This window comes from Somniosus microcephalus, chromosome 7 (genome assembly GCF_052327205.1).
Source record: "Somniosus microcephalus isolate GS21.2 chromosome 7, FLI_Smic_1.0, whole genome shotgun sequence".
Lineage (NCBI taxonomy): Eukaryota > Metazoa > Chordata > Chondrichthyes > Squaliformes > Somniosidae > Somniosus > Somniosus microcephalus.
The window spans coordinates 124,686,312-124,704,818 of record NC_140993.1 but is presented as its reverse complement, the minus strand read 5'-3'; the positions used below and the strand labels follow the sequence as shown (position 1 = coordinate 124,704,818).

At 42.5% G+C, this 18,507-nt stretch overlaps 1 protein-coding gene across 7 annotated transcripts in view; it reads left to right on the top strand.

Moving 5' to 3' along the window:
* The window catches only part of st18 (ST18 C2H2C-type zinc finger transcription factor), a 586,894-nt gene that overhangs the window by 531,339 nt on the left and 37,048 nt on the right, over nucleotides 1-18,507 (top strand). For all 7 annotated transcript variants that reach the window (XM_085992910.1, XM_085992909.1, XM_085992912.1 and 4 more), the window contains 3 exons: nucleotides 1,375-1,577; nucleotides 5,538-5,774; nucleotides 13,659-13,774. In XM_085992910.1, coding sequence (XP_085849036.1) covers nucleotides 1,375-1,577; nucleotides 5,538-5,774; nucleotides 13,659-13,774 — 556 coding nt within the window. The remainder of the gene's footprint in view (nucleotides 1-1,374; nucleotides 1,578-5,537; nucleotides 5,775-13,658; nucleotides 13,775-18,507) is intronic.

Here is an 18,507-nt window from a genome sequence, read left to right as displayed (position 1 = left end):
AGGATCGGGAGGAGGGAGAGAAGATTGGGATCATCGGTGGGGGGGAGAAAACATCGGGGCAGGCCACAGGATCATCGATGGAGGGGGGACAGAAGGCGATCGGAGGTCTTGTGAGGTGGTCTCCAATTGCGGGGGGTGGGTTAGGCAGGGATCCTGGATCCAGGAGGTAGGTATAAAGGCACTTACCTCCTGGGTGCAGAAATCCTCGCCTTGCTGTAGCTGCTGGGTTTTAGGAGGTGTGCAAAACTCAACCAGCTGCAGTTAAACACAAAATGGAGTTTAAAGAAGAGACTGCCAGCCTCATTATAATATTTAAATTGATGTCCCGCCTCCTGGCAGCGGGTTGGCTGCCTGCCCCCGTTCCAGATCCCGTCAAAACCAGAAGTGGGTGGGTTAGAGGCGGGTTCAGAGCGGGATTCCGATTTTTAACACTTTAAATACCCCCCCGCTCCTAACCCACCCGATTTTTTAGGTTAAAATTCCCCCCTTTATTTCTGTTTACCCTTCCTTTCTTTTCTTCCCAATCTCTTTCTTCTATTTTTACTATCTTAGTTTTACTTTTGCTTTAATGTAGCCTGTTATATATTTTTTGAAATTTAAAATACTTTTATTCATCTGTTTTTTTCTCAGCCTCTAGGTCCCACTGTCCATTTTAGAGGTGGGATTCACATATGTTTCTGATTGGCTAAAAAACAGTATCACATTGTAGACTGTAGTTTTTTAATTCATTCTCAGATATGGGATTTTTATTAAACTGAATTCAAATTCTCAAACTGCCACAGTGGGATTTGAACTAGTCCAGTAACATAAACACTATACTACTGTACCCGATATATGAAGCACATACAACTGTATCAAACCCATAGATACGACAAGGTCAATTGATGCATTTTAAAATATCACCCAATGAACACTATGGCAGGGCAAGTTATCTCACTTGCAGAAATGACAGTTACTAACAATCTGATAACTCACCCACGGCACTTGAAGGGTTAAATGATCAATTTAATGTTACTTTTCTTTTCATAGTATGTTGTAGTTTAATATTATATAAATTGGGATATCATGGAGACTTTAGGGACAGTCCCATATCTTCACTACACTGGTGTCAAATGCTAGATTCAGTATTAGTACTCCACTGCAGCACTTTTTCAGTTACTGGTAGATTTTATGTTTGCATTACAGCACAACCAAAATAGTGTGCTACTCTTAAATTTCTGTTTAATAGCTATTTGGTTTATGTAGATATCTTTGTACCTGTTATGTCAGTTAAACTAGAAAAATAATTTAAAGGTTAGGAAATAGGTTGAACTTTAAATGCAGTAAAGTTATTGCACAAATTTTAATGTACATTTCACCTGCATCTGTTGCCAGCCAAACACTTTTCAAGTCCAGTGACTTCCTGCAGCCGACTGTCTAGTGCCTCTGTACAAAGCCCATGCCATTCCAGTGTCTACAGTTACAGTCATGATACTGAAGCCACTCACATAGCAGCTGCAGCTATCCTCAACCTATCCACACGCTGTAGAGAGATGCCACAGAACCTCTCCACAAAGCCGCAAGATTTGTCAACTAAGGTGAGATAGTATGTACAAAACAGTGGGTTGCACTCAAATTATCACTGAAAAGTGTAAAACTAAAAGGTTTCTGAGGTAGGAAATGAACATCTAGATACCACAACCACCTTCAGAGTATCCTATGCTTCATTCATAAAAATGGAACTGATATTATTCAACTTCATTTGAGCTGTTGGATTGCAAATGATTGGCTTTTTATCCAGTGAAATAATCAGCAAACAAAGCAAGTCCAAGCACTAAGATGAGAAAACAGACTGGAATGTTAAAGTGGCACTGTCTTAATGAAAATGCATTTGTATTTTTTATTTCTTTATAAACCTCTGGGTTAAGTGTTTGGTTCATTGACTATGAATGTGCAGGATATCTAGCCCATGTGTGATAAGGTTAATAAACATGAGACATGGTGGTTCATGTTCTGTTGGGGCTGGGGGAGGGGAAGGGCAGCAGAATAGTGGAAAGGTGGGGATGGATGAAATATCTGTAACTGGAAATTGCTGTTGGTAGTATTGTAGGAAGAATGCCTAACACAAATATATGTCATATCTTTGTCCGCTATTTTTATTTTTAAAGAAATAAACACCTCCGTTAAAATACAAAACAGAGGTATGCCATATGAATGTTTTAAGTGTTTATTTGCTAATAACACCAACACTCAGCTCCAGGCTCTTGAGTTTTATTTCATTATCTTGAAGGATGAAGAAAAAGTTAGTGCAACTTCTTCCTAGGTAGAATCCATAAAATTGGGTTATTATATATGATCTGTGGAAGGACAAGGTTTGATGTGTTTTACTCATTATGTGCTTTCTGACATATGTTCAAATAATATCAAAATGCATATTATGTCAAAAATGGTGCATAGCTTTTCCAATTTTTCTCCCCATCCCATAAAAAAGTTACTAAGAATTGTTCCATAAAGGAAATGTTCCTTTAATGAAGCCCAACAACTGCATTTAGTGAGGACAGCAATTGAGAAGATAATCAGAGCATAAGTCTTACGTAGCACTCATTCAATTTTTCAATCTTGCTAACTTACTAAATGCTCAACATTGAGCTGTTCAGAGACCTGGGGAGTGGAAAAGTGCAGTAGGTAAATTGGTCTTTGAAGATAGCACAAAATGTACGCTAGCGAATCAACAGTCCGTTTTACACCCCGCCCAATTTTCTTTTCCAAAGGCAGTAAGGACAACGGAAATCAGGAGTGGTGTAAAGCGGGCTGCTGATTCACTATCGCACATTTTCCTCTACTGGCGAAGACCAATCTCACCACCCAAGTGTCTTATACAGCATTGATTGGAGTATTGGGCTGGGAGAGGTAAATGGATGTCCTTAAAAATTATCACACCAATTTAAGCCATTCCACGACAAAAATGATAAGGACTCGAGCTAAGAAGTCTGATTCTTTTTGTGCCAACAAAAATTGATGCAACCCATTTTTCATCTGAACAGAATATGAATTGGTAACATTGTGTTACAGGCCTTACCTGTCACTTCAGATGCAGATGTAATCCAATGGCTGTGACTGATGATCAACTCTTGCTGGAGGTTATTTATCATTTATAATCAAATACATTGTTGCTGCACATTCAAACTACTGCTTTAACTCAGCCCTGGAAAAAAAAGTTGTGCTTTGTTATATTCTCAGTAAAGATGGTGGGATATTTCAGATAGTTTTTATTTAAATGACTCATTAATCAGATGTAAAAAGTAAGAAACTTCTTGTTACAGTGCACAGTGAGAGCACGGTATAGAATGTATCAAAGGGGTGATTCCCTGATGTCGCACTAGGAGAGCAGACCCCCACCCGGAGTGGACGAGACCTGCAGATTTGGGAATGTATGCCTCAGTGTAATTGGCACTGATCTCCCAAAACCATGGGAGAAGAGTTTTTGAGACCACACTACATGCATGTGCATGTCCCATCACATGCTACAAAAGTATTTCAATGAATGGGAAAATCAGTTTCATGATGAATGTCCGATGCTACTCTGCAGGGCAACACATTATTTGCTTAGTGTCTGTATAAAATAGGTGCTGGGCGATCTCTAAGCAATTTGAACCAGAACTCCACCACTTAAACCTAGGTTGCCATATTTGTGAGACTTGCATTTTGATAGCTGGTTTTGATTTGCCACAGAGAACATTATACTTGATAGCTGGTGTGCCTTTTTCCTGCTTCTTGCTGCTGTTTCTCTGCAATTCAGCATTCCTTTTGTGTGCATCTTCAGCAGCACCATTCTTGCTGCCGCAGTTGCCATCCACAGCTGTAAGGACATTGCATGGGCATTTCATTAGACCCATCAGTGGCTGTTCTGACAGTGAAGGAGGTAAAGGAATTCCTGCAAAGGGAGGAAAGGCAGGTGGGATTCAACTACAGATATCTGGTGCCCAGCTGTAGGTGATGCAGGGCTTCCATGACAAGATCTAGGCACAACTACTTGGGCATGTTGGAAGAGATCTGCCTTCACCATCTATGATTGAGCAGGGAAGCAGTAACTGAGTTGTGCCATCTACTGGAGCATAACCTAAGGGCAACATCCTCTACAGGGAGAGCCCGCCCTGTTCCAGTCAGAGGTACCACCACACTGAATTTTGGAAAAGAATAATTATGAAGAAGTGGGAAAATGCTGCCAAAGACCCCAGTATTATTAAAGGGGTGGTGTCATCTAGGTATTCAACATGCTGTAGGATCAACAAGCCCATTGTAATGTCCAAAATTATGTTTTTGAAAAATTCACTAGAGTCTAGAAATTATGTTTCTTTAAATGGGTAATGCTTCTGTTGAAACAGCGCAGAGAGAAATTTGATACGAGTCTGTTAAATATTTCATGCAATAACAGCGCACGCAGTAACTTCCAGGTTAAGCAACCCTCGATTTTAAAATTCTCAACCTTGTTTTCAAATCCCTCCATGGCCTTGTCCCTTGCTATCTCTGTAACCTCCTCCAGCCCTCCAAAATATCATGCGCTCCCCAATTCTGGCCTCTTGCACACCCCCGATTTTAATCACTCCACCATTGGCGGCTGTGCCTTCAGCAGCTGAGGCCCTAAGCTCTGGAATTCCCTCCGTAAACCTCTCTGCCTCTCAAACTCTCCTCCTTAAAACCTGCCTCTTTGACCAAGCTTTTGGCCATCTACCCTAATATCACTTTATGTGGCTCGGTGTCATATTTTATTTGATAACATCCCGTGAAGCGCCTTGGGACATTTTATTACGTTAAAGGTGCTATATAAATACAAGTTGTTGTTGTTATTGTTGTTAGATGTCATCCAGAGAAAAACATGTAAACCATTGGAACAAGTGCCTTTTCTGAAAACTAAAAACAACTGCTATGGCTCTTTTTTTCTCAGTACGTGAAAATGTGTTTACAAAACTACTAACATCATAATTGTAAAAATTAAGCAGACTCCATGACTGCCAAATGCCCTCAATCTGACCTGATGAAGTTTTCTCTTGCAAAAATGACCCATTAACTTTCAGCAGCAGACTCTTTCCACATTGCCCATACAGAGACAATCTTTGAAACACAGCCATTTTTTTCTCCTGAGTGTGCAACGAAACAATTATTTGTGTCGTGTACGTTACTGTCAGTGTGGTTTGTAGCCATAAACTCCATTTTTACTGCATCACATTTGTGGTAAATATTTATTTTAAATCAAATAACTCTTTCCAATCGCCTACATTACTTCTTGGGTCTTTCCAGAACCTACTACAAAAATAATTATTTTTAGAGCTTTATTAAAAGATTAAAGATTTTCTCCAATCTTTGAGATTTGACAGAGTTAGTCATCAGCTGGAGTTACTGGATTACCTTTGCATCTGAAGCAACAGGCAAAAACTACAACACCACACTGCCAATTGATCTTCTACAAAATAATCTTCAAAGTAATGCAACCCCTTTAATAAGTACAGTAAATCACATATATATGACAAATAATGACAGTTGTAGGCATCTTTTAACAGAACACAGACATAGAAGTGGATGAAAATGGAACGCTTGATTTAAGCATGAACAAGAATAGAAACCGGGACAAAGTCGCCACTGTCAGTTCTGCAGTAACTACACCAGAATCTTCTCCCTCGTACCTAAACAGTATCTTGATAACTCCTCAGTACTACCAAGCGCTGTGTGAACAAGAAGGATGGGATGCACCTGTCAACTACACTAAAGCACAGATACACAAGGAAGAGGAGAAAGAGGTAACTCAGAAGGATTTCTTATTGATAATTTATGTAGGCCGTATATAAATGTGAGTTGCCATGGTTGGCCATTTTGTGTCAACTAAATTTGAACTATTAACAGAAATATCCTTTGCTATGAAAGCCTGGGTTGGGAAAGCAAAGGATTTTTGTGGTGATTCTGTGATCCGTTGCTCCTAGCAGAGAGTGGTGTATGTAGGGATCCAACTTTGGGAATTGCGGCTGCAGTCCATTATGTTCCATCTATTCATTTTCCCAGTTTCCCTGTGACTACTACTTCCCACTCAAAGTGCTGGATCGCAGAATTACCATTAAAAAAAAAATTATATTTGCATATCAGATTAAATTGTAGTATGTTGGGACAGAATTTATTGTAAAGATAATGGTATGGCTAATGGTGCCCATTATTATTTATGCACAAATCGGACAGCAACTTCAGGTGAACACAGATGTGCAGTTAAACACGAAAATCCGTAAGTGTTGTCCGAGATGCACCGCTCCTCCGTAAGCTGTGCAAAACAGCATCTCACCATCTGGCTGCCCATTCAAATGTATTGTATGGCGTGAAGTTCCTGTACTTATGTCGTAGGTATGGACTAAACTCATCACAGAAAGTTAGTGCTTGTCCATTTCAGTCTAAGTACCCTTTTCAACAGCATGATAAGTCCTAATTACTGCCAAGCAATCTCTCTGGCACAGAAAATTAACTTTTACAAGAGTGGAGTCTCGGTCATAGGGTCATAGTCATAGAGTCATAGAGTTTTACAGCGCAGAAAGAGGCCCTTCGGCCCATCGTGTCTGCGCCGTCCATCAATCCCTGTCCAGTCTAACCCCATTTTCCAGCATTTGGTCCATAGCCTTGTATGCAATGGCATTTCAAGTGCCCATCCAAATGCTTCTTGAATGTTGTGAGGGTTCCTGCCTCTACCATCCTTTCAGGCAGTGAGTTCCAGCTTCCAACTACCCTCTGGGTGAAAAAGTTCCTCCTCAAATCCCCTCTAAATCTCCTGCCCCTTACCCTGAATCTATGCCCCCTTGTTATTGACCCCCCTACTAAGGGGAAAAGTTCCTCTTTATCTACCCTATCTATGCCCCTCATCATTTTGTACACCTCAATCAGGTCCCCCCTCAGCCTCCTTTGCTCCAAGGAAAACAACCCCAGCCTGTTTAGTCTTTCTTCATAGCTGAGGCACTCCATCCCAGGTAACATCCTGGTGAATCTCCTCTGCACCCTCTCCAAAGCAATCACATCCCTCCTATAGTGAGGCGACCAGAACTGCACACAGTACTCCAGCTGTGGCCTCACCAGCGTTTTGTACAGCTCCATCATAACCTCCCTGCTCTTATATTCTATGCCTCTGCTAATGAAGGCAAGTATCCCATATGCCTTTTTAACCACCTTATCTACCTGTTCCGCTGCCTTCAGGGATCTATGTACATGTACACCAAGGTCCCTCTGACCCTCTGTACTTCCTAGGGTCCTACCACTCATTGTGTATTCCCTTGCCTTATTTGTCTGTCCAAAATGCATCACCTCGCACTTTTCAGGGTTAAATTCCATTTGTCACTTTTCCGCCCATCTGACCAACCCGTTTATATCATCCTGTAGCCTGAGGCTTTCCTCCTCGCAATTTACCACCCCACCAAATTTCGTGTCATCCGCGAACTTACTGATCATACCCTTTACATTCTCATCCAAATCATTAATGTACATCACAAACAGCAAGGGACCCAGCACCGATCCCTGAGGTACCCCACTGGACACAGGCTTCCAGTCACAAAAGCAACCTTCGACCATCACCCTCTGCCTCCTGCCACTCAGCCAGTTTAGGATCCAACGCGCCAAGGCCCCCTGGATCCCATGGGCTCTTACCTTCTTGACCAGTCTCCTATGCGGGACTTTGTCAAAAGCTTTACTGAAGTCCATGTAAACTTTTAATTGTTGTTGGACAATTGTTGTTGTTGAACTTTTAATTGTTGTTGGAGATTTTTTTATAAATTTAGATTAAAAAATGTGTTTTACTTCTTTCTGTCGCTTTTTTCTCTCATAAACCAATCTTTCTTTCTCTTTGTTTATTTTGCTTTCTGTACCTGATTTGACATTGAATTAAATATTCTAACTTACACTTCCTGGTTCGGACTCTGCGCGTTTCATTAACGATTCTTCAATCTGATTGGTTAGGGATACATGGTTGCTTGCCCTGTTCACACAGGTCCCAGATCGCCTGTAGAATGTGCCGCGTCGTCCCACTTGCAGCAACTTGCTGTGCAAAAGCTCCTGGAAATGAAATGCGCAAAGGCAAGTCGAACGAACAGCAGGTGCCGTTCATTCGCCGGTTACAGTAAATTCTGACTTCATGGGGGAATTTTGCCAGCCCTGGAGAGGCGGGTTTGGAGGTGGGACTGCCGGGAAAATAGCAGAATCTGGGAGCGGCAACTGAACCCGCCCCAACCCGCCTCCGTGCCATCTTCCCAGGAGGCAGATCCCCGACTCGTGCTGGGACCCGTCTCCTCGAGGCACGAAGGGGATTACAGCCACTTAACAGCCTCTTAACAGGTAGTTAACAGGCAGTTAAGTGGCTTATCCACATTTTACCAACACAAGTGCGGGCTTCCCGACGTCGGGAAACCCTGCCAGGGTCAGCGAGGCGAGCAGTGGGTCTGAGGGGGTGACAGGGGTCAAAAAGCCCACTGTGGAGGTGAGTGATGGGTGCATGTGTGGAGAGGTAAGTATGGGAGGTGAGTGAAAAGTGTTAGAAAAAGTTTCCTTACCTTTGTTTCTTCCTGCAGGCTTCAATCGTTGGGCATCCGGAGGCTCCTTATCTCCACAGCAGAGATGACAGAATGGCTGCTGCATTCTCCGATGCAATAGCCATCTGATTTCTGCTCAGGAAGTAGGTTTGGTGAGTCTTGAGTACAAGAACTCACCAAACAACAGAGAATGTCAGTGTTTGACAGCTTCTCAAAGCTCAAAAATTTTTGACAGAAGAAACGTCATACGCTGATGTTCTCTATCACTGGCTTTACCTTAATTGGCCTGCTAAGCTCACAGGGCGGGCTTAACAAAGTCAATCAAGGGAAAATAGCGTGGGTTGGCCGGACGTCGTTGGGGGCGGGACTGAAACCCGACAAGCAGCAGTCTCGCCTCCAACGTGCCCCCATTGATAAAATTCCCCCCGATGTGTTTTTATGGTGGTTACAAGGTAAACACTATTGTCATACATCAATGCATAGAATTTGACAGAAGAATTACATTCTGGGGGTGTATATTCCTCTGTTTACTTAGCAAGAAAGTAAACATAAGTATAAAGCAGAGTTCTACATTTTATGCTAATGTCTACTTTTCATTGAAATAATCAGGTTTGGATTGGTAATTTGGGTTGGATTGATTTCCACTCATAACTGGACCTGGATTTGTCTTTTGGATGAGACGTTAAACCGAGGCTCTGTCTGCCCTCTCAGGTGGATGCAAAAGAACCCATGGCACTATTTGCAGAAGAGCTGGGGAGTTCTTCCAGTGTCCTGGCCAATATTTATCCATCAACTAACACCTAGAGCAGATGATCTGGTCATTTATTTCATTGCTGTTTGTGGGACCTTGCTCTGCGCAAATTGGCTGCTGCGTTTCCTACATTACAACAGTGACTACACATCAAAAGCAATTTATTGGCTTTAAAGCGCTTTGGGAAGACCTGAGGTCATGAAAGGCACTGTATAAATCCAGATAAATCTGGCCTGCTGAGTTTTTCCAGCATTTTCTGTTGTTATTTCGGATTTCCAGCATTTGCAGTATTTTGCAATCGTACTATATAAATCCAAGTCTTTTTTCTTTTTAGACCACCAGAATGTGCTCCACATATATTGGAGAACAAAGCTGTTGCCATTTTATAGGACACTTGTACCATAGATTAAGTACAATATGTTAACACACTTTGTCGATTTGTCCATATACTGTTACCCTCATAAGAGCATAAGAAATTGGAGCAGGAGTTGGCCAGTCAGCCCTTTGACCCTGCTCTGCCATTCAATAGGATCATGGCGGATCTTCTACAACAACTCCACCTTCCCACACTATCCCCATATTCCTTGATTCCCTTAGTATCCAAAAATCTATTGATCTCTATCTTGATTATACTCAATGACTGAGCATCCACAGCCCTCTGGGGTAGAGATTCACAACTCATTGAGTGAAGAAATTTCTCCTCATCTCAATCCTAAATGGCCGACCCCTTATTCTGAGACCGTGACCCTTAGTTCTAAACTCCCTAGCCAGGGGAAACACCCTCCCAGCATCTACCCTGTCAAACCACTTAAGTACTTTATACATTTCAATGAGATCACCTCTCATTCTTCTAAACTCTAGGAAATATAGGCCTAGTCTACTCAATCTGTCCTCATAGGACAATCCCCCAATTCCAGGAATCAGCCCAGTGAATCTTCATTGCACTCCCTCTAAGGCAAGTATATCCTTCCTTAGGTAAGGAGACCAAAATTGTACACAGTACTCCAGGTGTGGTCTCACCAAGGCCCTATATAATTGCAGTAAGACGTCTTTACTCTTCATAGAGTCATAGAGTCATAGAGTTTTACAGCACAGAAAGAGGCCCTTCGGCCCATCATGTCTGCGCCGCCCATCCATCCCTGTCCAGTCTAATCCCATTTTCCAGCATTTGGTCCATAGCCTTGTATGCAATGGCATTTCAAGTGCTCATCCAAATGCTTCTTGAATGTTGTGAGGGTTCCTGCCTCCACCACCCTTTCAGGCATTGAGTTCCACATTCCAACCACCCTCTGGGTGAAAAAGTTCCTCCTCAAATCCCCTCTAAATCTCCTGCCCCTTACCCTGAATCTATGCCCCCTTGTTATTGACCCCCCCACTAAGGGGAAAAGTTCCTCTTTATCTACCCTATCTATGCCCCTCATTATTTTGTACACCTCAATCAGGTCCCCCCTCAGCCTTCTCTGCTCCAAGGAAAACAACTCCAGCCTGTCCAGCCTCTCTTCATAGCTGAGGCGCTCCATCCCAGGTAACATCCTGGTGAATCTTCTCTGCACCCTCTCCAAAGCAATCACATCCTTCCTATAGTGAGGCGACCAGAACTGCACACAGTACTCCAGCTGTGGCCTCACCAGCGTTTTGTACAGCTCCATCATAACCTCCCTGCTCTTATATTCTATGCCTCGGCTAATGAAGGCAAGTATCCCATATGCCTTTTTAACCACCTTATCTAGCTGCTCCGCTGCCTTCAGGGATCTATGTACATGTACACCAAGGTCCCTCTGACCCTCTGTACTTCCTAGGGTCCTACCACTCATTGTGTATTCCCTTGCCTTATTTGTCCGTCCAAAATGCATCACCTCACACTTTTCAGGGTTAAATTCCATTTGCCACTTTTCCGCCCATCTGACCAACCCGTTTATATCGTCCTGTAGCCGGAGGCTTTCCTCCTCGCAATTTACCACCCCACCAATTTTCGTGTCATCTGCGAACTTACTGATCATACTTTTTACATTCTCATCCAAATCATTTATGTAGATCACAAACAATAAGGGACCCAGCACCGATCCCTGAGGTACCCCACTGGACACAGGCTTCCAGTCACAAAAGCAACCTTCGACCATCACCCTCTGCCTCCTGCCACTCAGCCAGTTTAGGATCCAACGCGCCAAGGCACCCTGGATCCCATGGGCTCTTACCTTCTTGACCAGTCTCCTATGCGGGACTTTGTCTCCAATCTTTTTGTAATAAAGGTTAACATGCCGTTTGCTTTCCTAATTGCTTGCTATACCTATCCAAGTACTTTTTAAATGTGATGAGGGTCTCTGCCTCCACCACCCTTTCAGGCAGTGAGTTCCAGACCCCCACCACCCTCTGGGTGAAAACATTTCTCCTCAACTCTCCTCTAATCCTTCTACCAATTACTGTAAATGTACGCCCCCTGGTTATTGACCTCTCTGCTAGAGCAAATAGGTTTTTTCTATCCACTCTATCTAGGCCACTCATGATTTTATACACCTCAATCAAGTCTCTGCTCAGCCTCCTCTGTTCCAAAGAAAACAACCCCAGCCTCTCCAATCTTTCCTCATAGCTAAAATTCTCCAGTCCTGGCAACATCCTCATAAATCTCCTCTGTACCTTCTCTAGTGAAATCACATCTTTCCTGTAATGTGGTGACCAGAACTGCATACAGTTTTATACAGTTCAAGCATAACCTCCCTTTTCTTATATTCTATGCCTCGGCTAATAAAGGAAGGTATCCTGTTTGCCTTCTTAACCACCTTATCTAACTGTCCTGCTACCTTCAGGGAACTGTGGACATGCACTCCAGGTCCCTCTGTTCCTCTACACTTCTCAGTATCCTACCATTTAATGGCCCAGAAATTCGGGTCTCCACGGGTGAGTACGCACGGGGTACTCACCCGTAGGCCTGATGGAAGTGCCGGTTTCCTGCATGCACTGTGCATGCGCGGGAAACTGGCACTTCCGTTCCTCTGAACAAAGGGGTTCAGAGGTCGAACGCGTGTGCAGGAGGGGCTGTGCGTGTGCATCGAACTTCTGTCTTTTTTACAGGTTTTCCCGGGAACGTAAGCCTGCAGAATTTAGAAATGTAAAAAGCAGGCGTAAGGCCTGCTTTTTACAAGGTAAGTGGTGAATTAATTAAAATTAAAACATTTTTTCCACAGGTTTATTATTTTTAAATACTTTAAAGCAAGGCAAGTTTATTTTTAGCCCCGTTAGAAAATAAAATTATTTTTTTCAAAAACTTAAATTATTGTTTAAAATAGTTATTTCATTTAATTTATAGTTTATTTTAAAAATGTGATTTAAAAAAAAATGTATTTGAAGATTTAGTGATGTTTTGTAAGAAGAAAGGGCCCGTAGTATTTCTAAGTTTGACAGCACTTCCTGTCAGACTTATGAATGGAGCATTCCCTGCTCCGATTGGCTGCCCATGCCCACATGATCCGAGGGGACACATCGAACTAACTGCACCCCTGGGATACGCAAGCACTGCACGCCGGCAGCTGGACCAGGCCCCGGATCGGAATCCCACGTGGGCCCACAGCTGAATGGCCGGCGCGCTAGGTAAGTGCAGGTCGGGGGCTTGCACCCGCGGGAAGTTCCCAACCCGAATTTCTGGGCCATTGTGCATTCCCTTGCCTTGTTAGCCCTCCCCAAATGCATTACCTCACACTTCCCCAATTGAATTCCATATGACACTTTTCTGCCCACCTGACCAGTCCATCAATATCTTCCTACAGTCTATAGCTTTCTTCCTCACTATCAACCACGCGGCCAATTTTTGTATCATTTGCAAACTTCGTAATCATGCCCTCTACGTTGAAGTCTAACTCATTGATATATACTACAAAAAGCAAGGGACCTAGTACTGAGCCCTGCGGAACCTCACTGGAAACAGCTTTCCAATCACAAAAACACCCGTCGACCATTACCCTTTGCTTCTTGCCACTGAGCCACTTTCCTTGGATCCCATGGACTTTTACTTTTCTGACCAGTCTGACCATGTAGGACCTTGTCAAAAGCCTTGCTAAAATTCCTGTAGACTACATCAAACGTGCTACCCTCATCAACCCTCCTTGTTACCTCCTCAAAAAATTCAATCTAGTTAGCTAGACACGATCTTCCCTTAACAAATCCATTCTGACTGTCCTTTCTAAAGGCCGATTTACATTGACCCTCAGAATTTTTTCCAATAATTTGCCCATCACCGAGGTTAGGCTGACTGGCCTGTAATTACTCGGTCTATCCCTTCTCCATATTTAAACAACGGTTCGCTATTTGCGCCAGAATCACCGATTGCACCCAAAGTGGAAACTCTACTCCAATGTATTTACTTATTATTTGGTTTATTATGATCACAGAAAGAAGACGTTGGCCCAGAGGAAAGTATGGAAGAGAGGAGATATCCTGGTGAGGTTACTATTCCAAGTCCTCAGTCCAAAATTCCAAGCAAAGACTCTAAGAAGGAGCTAATAACGTAAGTTACAGCCCACCATTCATGACTTATCTCAGCAACTTGCACTTATCATTTAATTAATATATGAACATTGCAGGTTGTAAAACTTAATGGGGGTAATTTAGACTTTGTGTAAAAGGGGTGAAAGCGAATCGGCAGCCCATTTTACATCTTTCCCGATTTTTATTTCCATTGAAGTAAAACGGGCTGCCGATTCACTATCAGCCGTTTTACCGTATCACACAAAGATCTACCCCCACTGAATGATATGATTTGGCAAAGCAAGATAACTGGGGAGAAAGTGGAAGGATTTCAAATCTTCTGTCAAAAAAATGATGCTGCACATGTGTAACTTCCACTTGTGTTGTGGCATTTCTATTCTAAACTGCCATTTAAGTGCCTTCTTGTTGAGGAGGAAAGTAATGCCTTGTGTCCTCATTAATATTATAATGATATGTGAATGGAGTGAAAATCGCTTGCGTGCACTTTTTGCATCATTCTATGCACCATTGAATTTTGTTTTAATGTTCCATACACTAAAGATGTTGCAATATACCAACTCGAGTATTTTTATTTTAATGGGAAAAATACAATACTGCAAACCAAGAATTATCCAAGGTAATTTTAGTTGTTTTGTCAATATGCACTATGTGTTAGGGGCATATTCTATCACTATGCCAGATACTTTGCAATCACCATTCAACCCTATTTCATCTACAGTCATCAACTTCTAATAGATTGCATTCTGTTGATGCTCACAATTTCTACTTCTCCCATTGTGCCATAGTTGAAATGTTTAAATCCATGCCCTTTGGTGGAGCAGTGAAATCTTGTTTCTTTCAGTTCTTCAAAGGTAGTTTATTCATGCCTTTCACAAGTTTAATTGACAGGTATCACCTCTTAGCTTTAATGATTTTTCAATAACTCTTTGTTGATTAATTCTTCACTCATGGTCTCAGTAGAACTCCACATCTCAATTGCTAAAGCTATCTCAAAGAAGATCAGTTACCTATGTGTCAAACACTTTTTTTCCCTTCAACATCTCTGAAGTCTCAGTAAAGCCCAGTTCTTTCTCTGTGCTGCAGACTTGGATTGGCAGAGTGTTTGAGGGATTAAAAAAACAGACAAATAACCAAGGAACCGAATTATACCAAACTTGTATACTCACAAAGCAAATAGGCAAAAAGTGTTTGTAAAAGTTTCTAACTTAACTCTGCAGCACTGCCATGTCCATAAATCATGCTGTGCAGTGAAATTATGGGTATTGCTGTGGTTGCACAAGGCTGAATTGAAGGGAAACTCTGGGCTCCAACCAACATGTGGCTAATATACAGAAAGAACAGAAGAACATAAGAAATAGGAGCAGGAGTAGGCCAATCGGCCCCTCGAGCCTGCTCCGCCATTCAATAAGATCATGGCTGACCTGATCCTAACCTCAAATCTACTTTCACTCTCCATCCCACCCGAACCCATGTGATCTCCCGGGAGAGGTGAAAAACCAGATAAAAAGCCCAATGTGCCAATTTGGGAGAAAAAATCTGGGAAATTCCTCTCCGACCCATCTAGGCGATCGAAACTCGTCCAGGAGATCACTCTGTCCCTGTATTTCCTACAGTACTTACCTTCTGTAAGAGGTGATCTCCACCCCAGCCAGGAACAGGCCCAATTTACTCTTGAAGGACTCCTAGCTGGCAACCTGTTCCCGAGGTCTCCACTAATCCCTGTGAGTAGAACCATCTCCTGAAATCTAACACAGTATTAGAACACAAGAAGTAGGAGCAGGACCAGGCTACACGGCCCCTGGGCGCGCTCCGCCACCCACAGGGCCATGACCGATCCGAACCTAGCCTCATGTCCGATTTCCTGCCCGCTCCCCGTAACCCCTAATTCCCCTTACTTCTAGGAAACTGTCTATTTCTGTTTTAAATTTATTTAATGATGTAGTTTCCACAGCTCTCTGGGGCAGCAAATTCCACAGACCTACCACCCTCTGAGTGAAGAAGTTTCTCCTCATATCAGTTTTGAAAGAGCAGCCCCTTATTCTAAGATTATGCCCCCTAGTTCTAGTTTCACCCATCATTGGGAACATCCTCACCACATCCACCCGATCAAGCCCCTTCACAATCTTATATGTTTCAATAAGATCGCCTCTCATTCTTCTGAACTCCAATGAGTAGAGTCCCAATCTAGTCAACCTCTCCTCATATGTCCATCCCCTCATCCCCGGGATTAACCGAGTGAACCTTCTTTGTACTGACTCGAGAGCAAGTATGTCTTTTCTTAAGTATGGACACCAAAACTGTATGCAGTATTCCAGGTGTGGTCTCACCAATACCTTGTACAACTGCAGCAATACCTCCCTGTTTTTATATTCCATCCCCCTAGCAATAAAAGCCAACATTCCATTGGCCTTCTTGATCACCTGCTGCACCTGCATACTAACTTTTTGTGTTTCGTGCACCAGGACCCCCAGATCCCTTTGTACTGCAGTACTTTCCAGTTTCTTGCCATTAAGATAATAACTTGCTCTATGATTTTTCCTGCCAAAGTGCATAACCTCACACTTTCCAGTATTATATTCCATCTGCCAAATCTCTGCCCACTTACTTAGCGTATCTATGTCCCTTTGCAGGTTTTTTATGTCCTCCTCACTCACTACTTTCCCTCCCATCTTTGTATCATCTGCAAACTTTGATATGTTACACTCGGTCCCTTCCTCCAAATCGTTAATATAGATTGTAAAGAGTTGGGGTCCCAGCACTGACCCCTGCGGAACACCACTAGTTACTGATTGCCAGTCTGAGAATGAACCATTTATCCCAACTCTCTGCTTTCTATTAGATAGCCAATCCTCCACCCATGCCAGAATATTACCCCCAATCCCGTGATTTTTTATCTTGAGCAATAATCTTTTGTGTGGCACCTTTTCAAATGCCTTTTGGAAGTCTAAATACACTACGTCCACTGGTTCCCCTTTATCCACCCTGTATGTTATGTCCTCAAAGAACTCAAGAAATTTGTCAAACATGACTTCCCCTTCGTAAAATCATGCTGACTTTGTCCTATTAAATTATGTTTGTCCAAATGTCCCGTTACTGTCTCCTTAATAATCAACTCTAAAATTTTACCAACCACAGATGTTAGGCTAACTGGTCTATAGTTTCCAGCCTTCTGTCTATTACCCTTTTTAAATAAGGGTGTTACATTAGCAGTTTTCCAATCTGCCAGGACCTTTGCTGAGTCCAGGGAGTTTTGGAAAATTATTACCAATGCATCCACAATCCCTACCGTCACTTCCCTCAAGACCCTAAGATGTAAGCCATCAGGTCCTGGGGATTTATCCGCCTTAAGTCCCATTATTTTACCGAGTACCACTTCCTTAATGATTTTAATCATATTTATCTCCTCCCCCCTCCTAAAGCCCCCTGTTTGCCCAGTGTTGGGATATTCTTAGTGTCCTCTACTGTAAAGACTGATACAAAATATTTGTTCAGCGTTTTTGCCATCTCCATGTTTCCCACCATTAATTTCCCGGTCTCATCCTCTAAGGGACCAACATTTACGTTAGCCACCCTTTTTCTTTTTATATAACTATAGAAACTCTTGCTATCTGTTTTTATATTTTTAGCTAATTTACTTTCAGAATCTATTTTCCCTTTCTTAATCAATCTTTTAGTTATTTTTGCTGACTTTTAAAGACTTCCCAATCTTCTATCCTCCCACTAGATTTGGCTACCTTATATGCCCTTGTTTTTTTGTCGGATACTATCCTTTATTACTTTACTTAGCCACGGATGGCTGTCTTTTCTTTTACACCCTTTTTTCCTCAGTGGAATATTTTTTTTTTGAAAGTTGTAAAATAACTCATTGAATGTACACCACTGATCATGTACCGTCTTACCCTTTAATCTATTTTCCCAGTCCACTCTAATCAATTCCGCTCTCATACCTTCATAGTCTCCTTTATTCAAGCTCAGTATGTTTGTTTGAGATCCAACTTTCTCACCCTCTAATTGAATATGGAATTCAACCATGTTATGGTCACTCGTTCCAAGGGGATCCTTTACTAGGACATTTTTTATTAATCCTGTCTCATTACACAGGACCAGGTCTAAGATTGCCCTTGTCGGTCAGTTCAGTTCAGTTCTGAGTGCTCATTTATGTCAGCATTTCATCGGAACAGGAGAAACAAGTTTCAAGGCTGACACTTTAGTGCAGTGCTGAGGGAGTGTGCACTGTCATCTTTCAGATGAGATGCCATCTTTCAAATGAGATGTTAAACTGAAGACTTATCTGCTCTCTCAGGTGAACTTAAAGGCCGGAATTTTCCCGTTGCTGAGCGTGCGGGTTTGGGGGGCAGGTCAGCAGTAAAAATCGCCAAAATTGTCAGTGCACCGGGAACCCGCCGTCATCCCACTGACTTCCGTATTTAACTTGGGCATGTTTCCCAACTCACCATGGACCTGATCGGGAGAAGTGGGCGACCTTATTCAAGTAATTAACTGCTTGTTGAGAGACTGTTAAGAGGGTTTTTATCACCTTTAGGCTTTAACTTCAGGAGCACGGGAATCACACTCTTCGAGAACCTTGCCTGTGAAGGGGAGGCGGAAGCTCAGTGGCCATTGTGCGAAGGCATTAATTGAGAGCTGGGAAAAACACATAAATATTCCTGCATTAAACCTGATTATTTGGCTAATGGAAAGGCTCTTGCTGATTTCATTTTGTGCAGAGATTTAGCTGTCAGCAGTTTTGAG